General features: G+C 39.3%; 1 protein-coding gene across 5 annotated transcripts in view; it reads right to left on the reverse strand.

Annotated features, from left to right (window-relative positions):
- Window positions 1–247: 247 nt before the first annotated feature.
- The window catches only part of LOC134345314 (inactive N-acetylated-alpha-linked acidic dipeptidase-like protein 2), a 1,001,093-nt gene continuing 983,579 nt past the window's right edge, over window positions 248–17,761 (reverse strand). For all 5 annotated transcript variants that reach the window (XM_063045781.1, XM_063045779.1, XM_063045780.1 and 2 more), the window contains one exon: window positions 248–5,054. In XM_063045781.1, coding sequence (XP_062901851.1) covers window positions 4,844–5,054 — 211 coding nt within the window. In that variant the 3' untranslated portion in view covers window positions 248–4,843. The remainder of the gene's footprint in view (window positions 5,055–17,761) is intronic.

Consider the following 17,761-nt stretch of genomic DNA (forward strand, 5'->3'; position numbering starts at 1 on the left):
CTTTAAAATTGTGTTTTTAAAGTATTTATCTCAGAAACAATTAAAACTTCAGGACAGTGATGCAATATTGCATAATATGCTTCATTCTTTTGGTGATTCTGTATTCTAAGAAAATGGTTGGTAAAATGTTCAATACTTGAGCTAGCTTTTGTCATTTATAACTTTTTAAGGAAAAAAGACGAAAACACAACCATGCTAAAGACTCAAATTTTGAAAAAAAAAGTTTAATTAACAATAGAAACCCATAGTACCTTGTTATACATTTTAGTTTTTATAAACCACATATTTCTCTGAATGCATCCACATTGTACATTTTAAAAATGTTTCAGATTTCTATAAAGATTCACTCAATCAATCAAACCTTGCTTAACTAAGAGCATTATTGTCATATTTTTTGGTCATTTACCAACACTTCTCCATTAGAATTATTTGGAAAATCAAACCCATTTGTCTTGTAATATGCAGTTATAAGTGGAATAGCCATTTCCATGAAATACTTTAATCAAAAATATACATAAATTGAGAATGAAACCTTTTTGTTGTGCAGCAGGATAGATATGAACTGTAACAAGCTTCTCAAACAAATCAAATGCAAGTCAATTAACCTCCTTTAAATTATATGATACATTTACTGCAGAATTTTATTTGATTCTCCATTTGTATCTATTTAGAGAGTACCTCTTATCATAGTGGTGAATGAGGCCTCAACGGAGATTTAAATTAGTACCAGGCAGTCATTATTGTCCTATTTAACACAGGATTCTACCTTCAACCACACACCCCAAACTAGATGCATCTACTTATACAAGTTAATTTGTTCATGGACCTTTATTTCATCTGAGCCACCCTTCAGAGCTCAGTGATCATTAGGCAACTCATTTTACGTTCAGTAATAAGGTTTGTCTCAGTGACCTTGTCTGGGGAACAAAAACAAAAATTGCAGATGTAAGTAATAAGAAATAAAACAGAAAATGGTGGTCCGACAGTATTAATGTAAAGAGAACAGATATCTGAAATGTTTACTCTATTTCTTGTTCCACAGACACTGCCTGCCCTGCTACATGTTTACAGCATTGTCTAACAGTTCTTGTGAGAAAGTCAACCTTGAAGAAGTTCCCCTTTGGTCTCTGGCAGGATGAACATTTCTCTTTTTTTAAATCTTCGCGTTTTGATGAAAGTCTTAGGCTTGAAAATTTTGATTCTCTCTACCAGACCTGTTGAGTTTCTAGCTTTGTAAATTTAACACCCACCCCACAAAAAATTCTGGTCAGTACCAAATATCCATGTATTTCCACATATTAGAAATCAAACCGTTTACCTATATGATAAATGTACCACCAGGACTTGACCATATTCAAATATTAAATATGAAATGAGTCAATTTAGTCATGATATCCGTGATATAATTTGTCACATTTAGGTAATTACTTTTATCTAGTTACTTCTGTAACTAAATGTAGTTTATAATTTTATTATCACAGGTAAAGTTACTATTCAGAAATGAGCAATTGTTTTGCCATCAGCAGATGTTCACAAAAGTGCTGTGTCAGTTTTACTCAATAATGATTTCATAACATTCCTATTTCTACTTCTTAAAGTTTCACCACCGCATTCCATTTTCTTATTCTGACTTACAAACTTCAGTACAATCCTCAAAATAAATTTTGGGAAATTATTTTCTTCACATGTAATTGAGAAGAAATAATCAATAACCTGAAATTATGTCTCTGGACATTGATATATGAATGTTTACTACAACTTTCAGGAAATCTTCTAGACATTCATTTGATTGAAATGATGAGGGAAACACTATCACTAATTTTATATATTAGTAACAGATAAAATAACTTTTGAGTCAGAATTTTTTAGTTGTGAATAACTTGAAAGATCACTTAATGATACTGTATTTGTTTCTTAATGAAATGAATTGGTTGAAAAATAACAGGAATAGTACAATGCACAATAGTATTTGCAAATTGCAACTTCCAGTTTTCTCTTAGTTACTTTGTTGCTTATTTTGGGTTTTTTTGATAATTTATTCTAATCATTAGTTGCAAACTCATTACTGATTCTCTTGAAACATGAATGGTTTGTTTGTTAAATAAGAAGTCCTACCTGTAGAAAACTTGTATTTAAAAAAAATTAGCACTGGGTTGATCCAGATGTATTAAAAATTGTAATAAAAAATTACACATTCATCAACAGGGTCAAAAATGATAGGGGAGAGGTGATTATCCATGCATTTGTCCCCAAGCCTTTTTGATCAATCAAAGATCTACCATCAGATTTTTGAAGAGACACCTGAAGATACCTGTCCTAAAGTAAAAACAAACAAGTAAGATCAGGTTTCCTGGTTGCTCTACAGATTATCTTTAATCTAAGTGGTGTGGGGAGAAATGGTAAAAAATTCAAAAATACAGACCTCCAGTCCTACTGGGTAGGGAAAGGTAAGGATATTTACTGAGATGTACTTGAACCCATGTCTGATAAATAGTGTTGGAAGGTTGATTTGGCAAATTTTTGGGAATAATATGGGAAGTCTGCAAAATTCTTTCCTGGCCCTGCATTTATGAAAAACAATGGTGTAGTTATGTTTGAAGAGGAAGCCAAGGAACCCTGTGGCAAAACTGGGTGTGAAAAATGTCTAGTGTGTCCTCTTTATCTTGTCCCCTGATATAGGAAGAAGATATTGGAATCTAATAAATTGCTTACCCTGGCAGAAAAGAGGCTGAAGACCATAGTGCAATAACTTAGTCCTGAAATGAGCACAGACAACTTATGAATTACCATAAAATATACAATTGCAGCACCTGTTCATTCCCAATTTGCATTCTGCCAATTTATAAAGTCAGATTCAGGATTTCTATGAGATTGTCCATATTATCAGAAAATTTTTGTCAAATGCAGTAATACCAATTTCCTTAAAAGCCAATTTTTCAAAATAAACAAAAACATTTATTACACGTACATTAAAATAGAAATTAAACTATTGCAGAGGAAATTTGTCTTATGTTATTATTAGACAGGCAATAATACTTATTATTAAAGTTAAATTATACAGCATGAACTGCCTTTTGCTAGTTTCCTCTCTGTACTGCATTGTAATGTAGATATTCTATATTTAATTTTATTGTATTTGTTCCACATAATTATTTCGTTCTCATTATTCAATAACTTTATCAGGTTCTTTCTTTGCAATGTTATGGATATGCACTATTATTTCTGTATAGTATGTTATTGCAGGCAATAATGCCATGCATTGCATTCTGCTTACAGTATTTGCTAATTATCTCATTATAGTATTATATCAGATTTGCTAACTTGCCTTTACTTCATATTTTGTAACCTAAAATGTAGACAATAGCCTGGGACATTGCAACTATAAGCAGAAATTACATGAGATTTAGAAAACATTAAATTGTTATTTCATTCTTGTAAGCATTTTGTGTGAGAACAGATATCAATATGCAAAAAGTTATTTTAAGGAAAAATATACCTTTTGAAGTTAATTGTTTTAGTCATTTTCCAAACATTACATGATTACTTATTCTTCAATAATGTTTATGAGGTGCATAACTTCTTTTGGACATCAGGAAGTATTAAAAGAATCATAATTTCAGATCAGTAACTATCAATATCTCTATTTAGCTCTTAATAACAATAATCAAGATGATGATGAATGCAAAAATTATATCTCACAATGTTGCCTTGATGAGATTTTTTTAATGAGGACATTAAAAATCATTGGCAAATGTGTGAGAGGTGGTTTGCAGTTATTTTTCCACAGTTCTGTAGGAAATTGGATTGGCAGGATTGCACTTCTGTCAGTTCTCAGTTGGAGCTTTTGTGATCTTTCAATGTATTCACAACAGGTAATGTATATACTTCAACCTTAACAAATAGAAGACAACCATTACAACTATGAAATATTTTTGAACACAAATCACTACCGAAGTGTTACAGAAATACTCTGAAAATTGGACATTATTGAATAAAAAAATATCTTCTTGTTGTTTCCAACCTTGGTTGAGTATGTACTTTCTGATATATAAAAAAATTAAATACGTTGTGAATATTCATTTTCTCAACATTCATTCAATTGTCAAAATATAATGGTTCAGCTACAGCAGATATTATCACAATAGTGTACTTTTGCAGATTAATTTGAAAAAAATATAGTTTTTACCTGTTGTACTTGTTGAGTTAAAAATAAGTGGTTCCTCTGTTTTATACAAAGTATTGGCTTTACAAAAGTATGCCACTTTATGGCGTTATTCCACAGGTTGCAATGAATAATACTCTTCATACACATGATAACATACACTTCAATCTGGAAGGCACATAATATTCTATAACCAAAGAAAAATCTCACAAGACCTTGTCACTTCATTAATTGCCCATTTTGAGGTATTTTATAATGAAATAATTAAGCACTTATACAACATTCATTGGTTCCAATGGTCATTTTAAAAAAATGGACTGAATGAATTATTTCTAGTAATGTAGATCTCTTTATACAAAACTTTACAACCTGGAAGAAAACAGCCTTTGAAGACTGGAAATATCTAGTCATTCTATGACCTGATTTCAACATTAATATTATCTGTTGCCATTATATCATTAACCTATGACCGCAAATACTGAGTCTGACTCAGTTGGGTTGTAATAACTGCCACTTGTCAGTGAATATCACCATCATATGGTACTTTTATCATTTGAAATGGGCACCATTTTCAATTCCTGTTGTAAGTGACTGCAAGTCCTTTGGCAAATTTGGACACCACCTTTCTCAGGAATGTATCTTTGAAGAGGAAAATGTTCCTCTTTTAACCATTGCACATTTCTACAAATTGGCTTGTTTTTTTGGATTTTGAATATTCTCAAATACATCCAAACCTGCTTTTAAATAAACCTGAGCAGATCTAATGCTGTTCATCACAACAGACAGAACTGAAGATAGAGTTTGGTTTGACTGCTGAAGTCTTGAGTGGTTAAGAGCTTCTTCTAAGATAGAAAACTGATTTGATGACTCATCAAGGTGATACAGGATATTTCTGAAAGACAAACAATGTATTTTAATTATAAAATATGTAAGATTGACATTTGCTGTTAATGTCATAAGTTGAGCAATTTGTAAATTGACTCCAAAGTACAATTACTAATAGGATGGATTTTACACAAAAATCGTGATGAGCCTAATAGTTTCTGAATTTATGTTGATTGTGTTCTCTTGTTTGTGATTTGATTACTACTCTGCGAAGCCTCTTCCAGGGTTGCCTACCCTGAAGAAGTTTAAATCTTCTCTTCGACAGGAGTTCAGTGAAAGTCTCTCTCACTGCTTCCCTGCTGCTCTCCAACTCTTGACCACATGTTTACCCAGACCCGCTACTACAGCCATGTCTGCGCCGCCAGCTTATACTACACGGTTTCCAGATTCATTTTCAAGCTTCTCGATTTGGACACTTCCCTTCCCTTTCTTTATCTCACTGTCTCTATTTCTGGAGACAGCTTATCCGCCGATGTCTATTATAAACTAACGGAGTCTCACAGCTACTTGTAAAAACGCCATCCCCTTCTCTGAATTCCTCGGTCTCCATCGTATCTGCTCTCAGGTGGATGCTTTTCATTCTAGAATGAAGGAGATGTCCTCCTACCCCCACCATCAATGCTGCCCTTAACCGCATTTCTTCCATTCACGCATGTTTACGCTTACCTCATCCTTCCACCACGCTACCAGGGATAGGGATACTATTGTCTTTATCTACCATCCCACCAGCCTTCGTGCTCAGTACATAATTCTCCAAAACTTCCGCCACCTCCAACTGGATCCTATCACCAAACACATCTTTCCCTACCCCCCGCTTTCTGCTTTCCACAGGGATCACTCCTTACGCAACTCCCTTGTCGATTTGTCCCTCTACGCTGATCTCCCTCCAGGCACTTATCCTTGCAAGCAGAACAAGTGCTTCACCTGCCCCTACACCTCCTCCCTCACTACTATTCATGACTCCAAACAGTCCTTCCAGGTGAGGCGACACTTCACCTGTGACTCTGTTGGGGTCACATACTCTGTTCGGTGCTCCCGGTGTGGCCTCTTGTATATCTTGTAAGACCCGACGTAGATTGGGAGACCGCTTTGCCAGGCATCTATGCTCTGTCCACCAGAACAAGCGGGATCTCCCCAGTGGATCTCCATTTTAATTTCACTTCCCATTCTGATATGTCCATTCATGGCCTCCTCTACTGTCGTGAGGAAGCCACACTTAGGTTGGAGGAACAACACCTTATATTCCGTTTGGGTAGCCTCCAACCTGATGGTATGAACATCGATTTCACAAATTTGCAGTAATGCCTCCACCCACCTTCACCCACCTTCACCATTTCCCATCCCCTTGTCCCTCTCTCGTTTTATCTCCTTGCCCACCCATCGCCTCCCTCTGGTGCTCCTCCCCCACCCCCTTTCTTCTTTCTTCCATGGCCTTCTGTCTCTTTCAATCAACTTCCTGGCTCTTTGCTTCATCCCTCCCCCTCCCATTTTCACCTATCGCCCAGCGTTTCTCTCTCCCTTCGCCCCCACCTTTCAAATCTACTCCTCAGCTCTGTTTCTCCCGTCCTGCCGAAGGGTTTTGGGTCAAAATGTTGACGTTACTTTTTTTCCATAGATGCTGCCTGGCCTGCTGACTCCCCGCAGCAATTTGTGTGTGTTGCTCTGAATTTATGTTATTGTTTCAACGTGTTCCCTTGGAAAGAAGGCCTTCAGAATTCAGTGTTATAGTTTTAAGTGTTTACACTAATATTCTTCTTTGAAAGAACTCTTATTTTGATTATTTGAATCTTTCAGAGGCATTTGAATGCTGTTCTCAAGGCTTCTATAACAATAGACCCATCAAACACAACGTGAGGCCTTTGAGCAGTTCAGAGTCCAATTTGTCTCACTGTCAGGTGTGAGGCATGAACACTGGTAGTCCCCTCATTCCCACTGTAACCGCTGCACCAATCGTGAGTTGGAGAGCTCCGCGAGGAGGTGGCACACAGGTCCAGGAGTGAAGCTTAAAAGGGGAAAGCTTGGCAGGAACTCGGCTATAACCGGCGCACCAATCATGAGTTGGGAGTGCAGGGAAGGTTCAGGCATGAAAGGGAGACACTGCCTAGCAGAGCGGTCATCGACGGAGTGGTCTGAAGCAGAGTGGTAGGGCTTTGGCTCATTTGGGCTTCAGCGAGGTAAGTGGACTTCGATTTCTCCTTGCATTATTTTTTGGAGGAATAGAGAACATGTCTGTAGGGCTAGTACTTTGCTCTGTGTGTCGGATGTGGGAACCCTGGGAATCTTAGATAGATAGGAACTACAAGGAATTAGTCATCCCAAGGCTGCAGGAGTTAGATAAGTGGGTGACTGTCAGGGAAGGGATGGGAAGAGCTCAGATAGTAGAGAACACCCCTGTGGCCAACTCCCTCAGTAATCGTTTTGGATACAGTTGGGGGGGGCGGGGGGTGACCTGACAGAGGAAGATATAGTGATCAGGACTCTGGCACTGAGCCTGGTTCCGTGCTACAGAATGGAGAGAAGATGATGAGGAATGCGTTAGTCTTAGGGGATTTCATAGTGAGGGGAACAGATAGAAGCTTCTGTCAGCCTGATAGAAATACCAGCATGGTGTGTTACCTCCTGGGTGTCAAGGTACAGGATGTCTCGACTGAGTGCAGAGTATTCTGAAGGGAGAGGGTGAATAGCCAGTAAATTGGTACATGTTGGTACCAATGACATAGGCAGAAAAAGGAGGAAGCCCTAAAAAGAGGAATTCAGGGAGTTGGGAAGGAAGCTGAAAAGCAGGACCTCCAGGGTAGTAATCTCAGGATTGCTGTCTGTACCACGTGCTAACGAGTGCAAGAATAACATGATCAGGCATATTCATGCATGGCTGAGAGACTGGTGTAGGGGGCAGGGCTTCGGGTTCCTGGATCATTAGGGCCTGTTCCGGGGGAGGTACGACCTGTACAAAAAGGACGGGTTACACCCGAACCCAAAAGGGTCCAATATCCTAGCAGGCAGGTTTAATAGAGCCGTAGGGAGGGTTTAAACTAATTTGGCTGGGGGATGGGTACCAGAGTAATAGGATTGAGGAAGGAATAAACAGAAATAAATCAAAGATAGCGTGCAACAGAGAAGATAGAAAGCACAGGCAGGAGATGGGGCATTATTACAGCCAGTGGGATGAGTTACAGGGCAATGGAGGCGTGGTGCAGTTAAAACAGAAAGCAACAAATACTGGACTGAAAGTGTTATATTTAAATGCATGAAGCATAAGAAATAAAATGGATGATCTTGAAATTCAGCTACAGATTGGCAAGTATGATGTTGTGGCCATCTCCAAAACTTGGCTAAAGGATGGCTGCCATTGGGAACTGAACGTCCAAGAATATACAGTGTACTGGAAAGATAGGTTAGTAGGCAGAGGGGGTGGTGTGGCCCTGTGTATAAGATACAATATTAAATCATTAGAAAGGGGTGACACAGGATTGGAAGGTGTGGAGTTAAGAAATGGCATGGGGAAAAGGACCCTGATGGCAGTTGCAAACAGGCCTTTAAACAGCAGCCGGATGTGGAGCACAAATTACAGCAGGAGGTAGAAAAGGCATGTCAGAAGGGCAATATCATGATAATAGTTGGGGATTTTAACATGAAAGTGGATTGGGAAAACCAGGCCAGTATTGGACCTCAGGAGAGAGAATGTGTAGAATGTCTAAGGGATGGCTTTTTAGAACAGCTTTTTGTTGAGCCCACCAGGAGATCGGCTGTGCTGGATTGGGTGTTGTGCTATGATCCGGAGGTGATAAGAGAGCTTAAGGTTAAGGAACCCTTAGGGAACAGTGATCACAATATGATCCAGTTCACTTTGAAATTTGAGAAGGAGAAATTAAATTCCAATGTGTCGATATTTCAGTGGAATAAAGGAAATTACAATGGTATGAGAGGGGAACTGTCACAAGGTGGGCACTGGGAATGGACCCAAATGCAAGACACAGACACTGAAGTACAACGGACAGTTCCAGCTCTGCATTGGGGTTGCTCCGAGTCGCCGTTACGGCCAGCAACCTCGGCTGGCTACGGAAACAGCTGGATCCCCACCTAGCTTGGAGTGGCTGACGGCCACTCAGCTGGCCCGGGAAACAGCCAAATCCATACTGCAAAGACAGCTCCGACTACCGACAGCAAGGCTCCATGAAGTGGTGGTTCTCCAACACAGCCTAAAGATGGCAAGTGGCCGCTTTAGCCTTCAACTGGCGGGTTGCTCCCAGGAGATTTTGACAAGACAATCCAGCCGCCCACACTCGACCCCAAGGCCACTTATATTCCAAGCCCCGAGATGGTAAATAGGTGCCTATGATTAACCCAACCAAAACAAGGGACAGCTGGAAGACCCGGAGTCCTGATTCCATGGACCGGACTGTGAACCGGAAAGCGGAGTTTACGGACCGGACCATAACAGGAACTGGCCAAGGTTGACTGGAAAGGGACTAGCAGGAAGGACAGCAGAGCTGTAACGGCTGGAGTTTCTGTGAAAAATGAGGGGACTGCAAGACAGGTATATTCCAAATAAGAAGTTGTTTTAGAATGGAAGAAGGACACTACCGTGGCTGACAAGTCAGAGCCAAAGTAAAAGCAAAAGAGAGGGCATACAAGGAAGTCATAGCTAGTTGGAAGATAGGGGGTTGGGAAGCTTTTAAAAATTTTCAGAAGGTAACTAAGAAAGTCATTAGGATGGAAAAGATGAATTATGAATGGAAGCTGGCAACTAATATCAAAAAAGATACTAAAAGCTTTTTTAAGTGTATAAAGGGATTTGGCTAGTGTATTTAGGGTTTTTAAGTGTATAAAGGGTGAGTTGAGGGTAGATATAGGACCAGTAGAAAATGATGCTGGAGGTATTTTAATGAGAGACACAGCGATGGCAGAGGAACTGAATGCGTATTTTACATCCGACTTCACAATGGAAGACATCTGCAATATACCCGACATTCAAGGGTGTCAGGGAAGTAAAGCACGGTAGCATGCAAAAGTTTGGGCACCCCGGTCAAAATTTCTGATACTGTGAATAGCTAAGCGAGTAAAAGATGAACTGATTTCCAAAAAGCATAAAGTTAAAGATGACACATTTCTTTAAAATTTTAAGCAAGAAAACTTTTTTATTTCCATCTTTTACAGTTTCAAAATAACAAAAAAGGAAAAGGGCCTGAAGCAAAAGTTTGGGCACCCTGCATGGCAGTACTTAGTAACACCCCCTTTGGCAAGTATCACAGTTTGTAAACACCTTTTGTAGCCAGCTAAGAGTCTTTCAATTCTTGTTTGGGGGATTTTCGCCCATTCTTCCTTGCAAAAGGCTTCTAGTTCTGTGAGATTCTTGGGCCATCTTGCATGCACTGCTCTTTTGAGGTCTATTCACAGATTCTTGATGATGTTTAGGTCAGGGGACTGTGAGGGTCACGGCAAAACCTTCAGCTTGCGCTTCTTGAGGTAGTCCATTGTGGATTTTGAGGTGTGTTTAGGATCATTATCCTGTTGTAGAAGCCATCCTCTTTTCATCTTCGGCTTTTTTACAGACGGTGTGATGTTTGCTTCCAGAATTTGCTGGTATTTAATTGAATTCATTCTTCCACCTACCAGCTTATATTCCCCATGCCACCGGCTGCAACACAAGCCCAAAGCATGATTGATCCACCCCCATGCTTAACAGTTGGAGAGGTGCTCTTTTCATGAAATTCTGAACCCTTTTTTTCTCCAAACATGCAGCCATAAAGTTCTATTTGAAAAGGTTCAAAGAAACACCTAAACAAGCCTGATGCATTTTGGAAACAATTCCTGTGGACTGATCAAGTTAAAATAGAACTTTTCTTTTTTTGTTATTTTGAAACTGTAAAAGATGGATGTAAAAAAGTTTTCTTGCTTAAAATATTAAAGAAATGTGTCATCTTTAACTTTATGCCTTTTGGAAATCAGTTCATCTTTTACTCGCTTAACGATTCACAGTAACAGAAATTTTGACTGGGATGCCCAAACTTTCGCAAGCCACTGTATGTGCAGTGAAAATTATGACTGAGAAGGTGCTCAGGAAGCTTAATGGTCTGAGGGCAGATAAATCTCCTGGACCTGATGGAATGCTCCCTCAGGTTCTGAAGGAAGTAGCTGGAGAGATTGCAGAGGCATTAACAATGATCTTTCAAGAATCGATAGATTCTGGCATTGTACCAGATGACTGGAAAATTGCAAATGTTACTCTGCTATTTAAGATGGGTGGGTGGCAGCAGAAAGGAAACTATAGACCTACTAGCCTGACATCAGTGGTTGGGAAGTTGTTGGAATCGATTGTTAGGGATGAGATTACAAGTACCTGGAAGCACATGACAAGATAGGACAAAGCCAGCATGTTTTCCTGAAAGGAAGAGCCTGCCTAACTAATCTACTGCAATTTTTTGAGGAAATTACAAGCAGGGTAGACAAAGGAGATGCAGTAAATGTGGTGTTGTTGGATTTTCAGAAGGCCTTTGATAAGGTACCGCACACGAGGCTGCTTAGCAAGATAAGATCCCATGGAATTACAGGGGAGTTACTAGCATTGGTGGAGCATTGGCTGATTAGGAGAAAAAAGAGTGGGAATAAAGGTATCCTATTCTGGCTGGCTGCTGGTTACCAGTGGAGTACCACGGGGGTCGGTGTTGGGACTGTTGCTTTTCATGATGTATGTCAATGATTTGGACTATGGGATTAATGGATTTGTGGCTAAGTTTGCCAATGATACAAAGATAGGTGGGGAGCGGGTAGTGTTGAGGAAACAGAGAGCCTACAGAGACACTTAGATAGTTCAGGGGAATGGGCAAAGAAGTGGCAAATGAAATCCAATGTTGTCAAGTGTATGGTCATGCACTTTGGTGGAAGACATAAACGGGCAGACTACTATTTAGATAGGGAGAGAATTCAAAATGTAGAGATGCAAAGGGACTTGGGAGTCCTTGTGCAGGATACCCTAAAGATTAACCTCCAGGTTGAGTTGGTGTTGAAGAAGTCGAATGCAATGTTGACGTTCATTTCTAGAGGTATAGACTATAAGAGCAGGGATGTGATGTTGAGGCTCTATAAGGCACTCATGAGACCACACTTCGAGTATTGTGTGCAATTTTGGGCTTCTTATTTTAGAAAGGATATACTGACATTGGAGAGGGTTCAGAGAAGATTCACAAGAATGATTCCAGGAATTAAAATGTTACCGTATGAGGAACGTCTGGCAGCTCTTGGGCTGTATTCCCTGGAGTTTAGGAGAATGAGGGGGTATCTCATAGAAACAATCTGAATGTTAAAAGGCCTGAACAGATTAGATATGGCTAAGGTGGGGGAGTCCAGGACAAGAGAGCACAACTTCAGGATTGAAGGACGTCCATTTAGAACAGAGATGAGGAGAAATTAGAGGGTGGTAAGTCTGTGGAATTTGTTGCCACAAGTGGCTGTGGAGGCCAAATCACTAGGTGCATTTAAGGCAGAGATAGATAGATTATTGATTAGCCAGTGCATCAAAGGGTATGGGGAGAAGGCAGGGGAGTGGTGATGACTGGAAGAACTGGATCAGCCCATGATTGAGTGTTGGAGCAGACTCGATGGGCCAAATGGTCTATTTCTGCTCCTATATCTTATGGTCTTACAGTCTTTATTCAGCTCACCAATACTGAAAAAAAGTATGAATGACTGAGTATCATGGTGGCAAGTTGAAATTAGAATTAAAATTGGAATTGGTTTAATACTGTAATGAGCACAATATATAATGCAAACCTTTTTTTGCAAATTCAGAATGCTGGAAAAACTCAGCAAGCTAGACTGAACCTATGAAAGGGAAAAATAGTCAATGTTACAGGCCAAAATCCTTCATTACGTCTCAAGGGTCTTGGTCTGAATTTCTTGTGTTTTTTCTTGCATACTGTTTATACTGATCAGAGGATTACACAGTACATTGAGATAGAACAAGGTAATACAATAACAATGCAGAATAAAGTGTAACAATTATAGAGAAAGTGCAGTACACAATAAGCTGCAAGATCATATTGAGGTAGATTGTGAGGTCAAGAGTCCAATTTATCACACTAAGGAACTATTTAATAGTCTTGCAACAGCAGGGTAGAAACTGTCCTTAAACCTCATGGTACATGCTTTCAGGCTTTTGTATCTTCTGCCCGATGGAAGAGGGCTGAAGAGTGAATGTGATGTTTTGAATATCACAGTTGTTTGCTAAGATCCTTAGCAGTTTATTCCATTCTTTTATGTTTGTCAATTCTGGGAACGGCAGGGTGTTTTTACAAAGTAATTTGAACACTGCATAACTATATGATAAGATTTTGACTACTTAAAGTAACCCTTTTTATTGCTAAACAGAAGTCAAGTTTCCTAATGTCATTCCACATTATCAGAGCTACTTGGAAGAAAATAGAAATTATTGCGCTTGGGTCATGAGAATTGTTGTTGAATACGCATTCTTATTACAATAAACATGGTATTTCACTTCCTTTAACAATTATGGAAATAAATGATTAACTATTTAGTTTTAAACAATAGCTATTAATAGTACTGGGAAATACATAACAAAGAAATTTCCTAAGGCTTGTTCTATCCATTGTTGTCAATAGAATCTTAGATGGCAACAAAGAGGCACCCAGGAGTGAGACAGATCAGCTGGTTGAGTGATGTCACAACACTAGACTTACATTCAACATCAGCAAAGACAAGGAATTGAGTGATTGAGTGTGGACTTCAGGAAGAGGAAGTTGGGAGAACACATACCAGTCCTCATTGAGGGGTCAGCAGTGGAAAGAGTGAGCAGCTTCAAATTTCTGGGCATTAACATCACAGAGGATCAATCCTGAGTCCAACATACTGATGCAATCTCTAAGAAGGTACACTAGTGGCTATAATTCATTAGGAGTTTCCAGAGAGTTGGTCTGTCACCAAAGGCACCAGCAGATTTCTAGATGTACCAAGGAGAGCATTCTGATTGATTGCATCACTACCTGGCATGGACGCTCCAATGCATAAGATGATAACACCGTAAGATATAGGAGCAGAATTAAGCTATTTGACCCATCAAGTCTGCTCCGCCATTACTTCATGGCTGATCCAAGTTTCCTCTCAGCCCCAATCTCCTGCCTTCTTCCCATATCCTTTCATACCTTGACCAATCAAGAATCTATCAAGAACTGCCTTAAATATACATAAAGACTTGGGCTCCACAGCTGCCTGTGGCAAAGAATCCCACAGATTCACCACTCTCTGCCTAAGGAAATTCCTCCTCACCTCCATTCTAAAAAGACACCCCTCTATTCTGAGGCTGTGTCCTCTGGTCTTAGACACTCCCACTACAGGAAACATCCTCTCCACATCCAATCTATCAAGGCCTTTCGCCATTCGATAGTTTTCAGTGAGGTTACCCCTCATTCATGGATGCATGGGATCCAAAAAAACACTGTAGAGTTGTAGAGTCAGCCAGCCTCATCAAGGGTACCACCCTCCCCACCACTGAGGATACTTTCAGAAGGCGGTGCCTCAGGAAGGCAGCATCCATTTTGAAGGACTCTCACCATCCAGGGCATGGCCTCTTCTCATCAGGGAGCAGATACAGGAGCCTAAAGATGCATACTTAACATTTTGGGAACAAATTCTTCCCCTCCAGCATCAGAATTATGAATGGTCTATGAAGTCATGAACACTTTACTAATCCCTTTTTGCATTATTTATTTTTTGTTGCAACTTATAGTAATTTTTTAATGTTTTGTACAGCTGCCAAAAACAACAAATTTCATGACATACTGTAGGTCAGCGGTAATAATCCTGATTCTGATTCTAATTCCGACACTCCTAGTAATAATTGTCCTTCTTACTTCCAGATGTTTTAAATTCTATTGTCATGTAACTTATAGAGGAAATTCATGAATGGAGGCCATGGGTAAGTGCACCATGAGAGTCTGCGGTACTTTCAGTCACAGCAGTTCCAGCGGAACTGCCTCGCTAATTCCAGAATGGCACATGCTAATGTTAATGAGGTAGCAAAAGCAAACGAATACATTATTAATCAGATGTTGATGAAATTAGAACATAAATTATTTTAATGAAATTTTCACAGTGACAGACTACTGAATTTTGTATTTTGTTAATAAATCTACATTCCTAAATGAGATAGAGTGGCATGTTACATGTGACTGATCAGACTTGCCATACCAGTCAACAAATGGATGGAAAACCAACATAAAAAATAGATCTTTATGAATCATTCACAAGCAGGTACAACCATACATTATTGATGGAAATGCTGGCTTCACTGTCAAGTATTCCCTTTACTATGCCTCTCATTTGTTTTCGTTACTGTTATAACATGTAGCTATGGAAATCTTTACATACTTTAACCCTTTCACTACCCATTTCCTTTGTGTTGAATTATAACTGTTCTGGTAGCAACAAAGAGAACAGCCAGGGGAAGATGGCAAATATCATTATGCAAGGATCAGAGATCTGGCTGCAGGTGGGAAAAGGGAATGACAGACAGGTGTAATAGAAGCATAGGCAACTTAGTGTGGCACAGCAAAACACATCCGACTATTTGCTCCACAGGAAAATGTTGAAAATAAATTACTTTCCATTCTTCCTTTCGGTTATGGCCTGAGCAAATAAAACTTGTCAATCCAGCTCTATTTGCAGGATACCATGACACCCGATCGGTCAATCTAAAGTAGAGCTCACATCTCTTCTGCCATTGTCCTAATCTGTTGTTTGAAAGAGTGAGTTAATATTGGGTACAGCACCAGGGAAATAGTACGAGAGAAGATCAGTTACCTTTATTTCTGCCCCTCCACTCAATCTGATTTCCATCAAATAGAAGTTAAAATCAGGGCCCTTGATACAGCTCTTCTCTCCACAGATGCTACCTTTTGAGTTAAATACATCTTTGCATCTTCTATTTGCCGTTCAATAAAGTAGCACACACATTTTTTATTCTACTTCTCTGAGATACAGGAATCATTAACAAGGCTAGGATTTATCACCCATTCCTAACTGTCCTTCATAAGGTGGAAGTGAGTCACCATCTTGAGATGCTGAAGTTCTTCTGGTGAAAGAACTTCCAGAATGCTGTTGGATAGAAATACTGATGCTGTTGCATCAGTAAAGGAATAATGATATACCTGGCAGGAAATTGTATGTCTTGGAGGTTCTCTGCAGATATTGGCATTCCTACACATATCTTATTGTTAGAGTTTATGGGTTGAAAACAGCTTGATGAGTTGCAGTAGGGTATTTTGTAGCTGCTATACACTAATGAAAGTGCTGGAGATGAGCAAATGTTCAGGATGTGTGAATGGGAACATACATCCCCCAGCATTTTATTCTATTCTATGATGTATTTATTTATTCCTTAAGTGACACATGATTCCAAGAGCAAAACCCTACAATATGATGACGAGTTTGTTCAGAGATACTGAAGTCTCAAAAAATTACCTCAGTAAACAACATGCCACTCCATCAATCATGATGGAACAAAACAGATAGATAAACATACAGAATTATAGCAGCACCGAGAAACAATAAACAAGAAAACAACTGATAAGTTGTTGAGAATCCCATAAACAGAAGTGGTGAAAGAATTCTGCTTAATGCATTTCAGATTTGTGAGATTAATGGGAGAACAGACCTAAAAAGCAGTGCAGACATGAAAATCATTTTAGACATGATTTGTCTGTTCTGTATATTTTCAGTGGACTGTGATCACACATACACTAACTTCTTAACTCAGGTTCTATTTCCCAGATGCTACAGAATTTTCCCAGTATTTCAGTTTTTTGAAAAAAATTTCAGCTTTCCAAGAACAGTATATTTTGGTTTTCATACACTTACTTACTCTTTGATCGTTTTCGCACACAGGATATTGAGGGGAACACTTGCAAATGAAATTTAAATCCATCAATTATGAAATGATGCATTTAGGGATGTCAAATTGGGACAGAACATATACAACAGATGAATCTTGCTAAAGAGTATAGGTGAACAGAGGGACTTTAAGGTCCAAGCTTAATAATCCTCTGAAAGTGGTAACACAGATAGTTAAGGTGGTGAGGAAAACATATCGCATATTTGTTTTCATAGGTTTGGTAAATAGAATATAAAGGTTGAAATGACATGTTGCAACTTTTCAAAACACTTGTCAGACCACATATGGAGTGTTGTGACTGTTCTGGTCACCACACAATAGCAAGGCTGTGGTTGTACTTGAGACAGTGCAGCGGATATTCATCTGTATGTTACTTGGATTGAATTTATGGGGAGATATTGGAAACACAAGGAAGTCTATTGATGCTGGAAATCCAAAGCAACACACACAACATACTGGGTGAACTCAGCAGGTTAGGTAGTATCTACGGAAATGAATAGATGGTCAACGTTTTGGGCCGAGACCCTTCTTTAGGCCTGAGAAGGAAGAGAGGAGATGCCAGAATAAAAAGGTGAGGGGAGGAGAAAGAAGCCAGTTGGAAGGTGATAGGTGAAGCTAGGTAGGTGAGAAAGTTCAAGGGCTGGAGAAGAAAGAATCTGATTGGGGAGGAGCGTAGACCATAGGAGAAAGGAAAGGAGGATGGGATCTCGAGGGAAGTAATAGGCACGTGAGAAGAAGTAAAGTGTGCGGAAGAAAGAAAGGGGGGTGGTGAATTTGTTCACCAGAAGGAGAAATCGATATTTATGCCA

The sequence above is a fragment of the Mobula hypostoma genome, chromosome 4, assembly GCF_963921235.1.
Source record: "Mobula hypostoma chromosome 4, sMobHyp1.1, whole genome shotgun sequence".
In the NCBI taxonomy this organism is placed as follows: Eukaryota; Metazoa; Chordata; class Chondrichthyes; order Myliobatiformes; family Myliobatidae; genus Mobula; species Mobula hypostoma.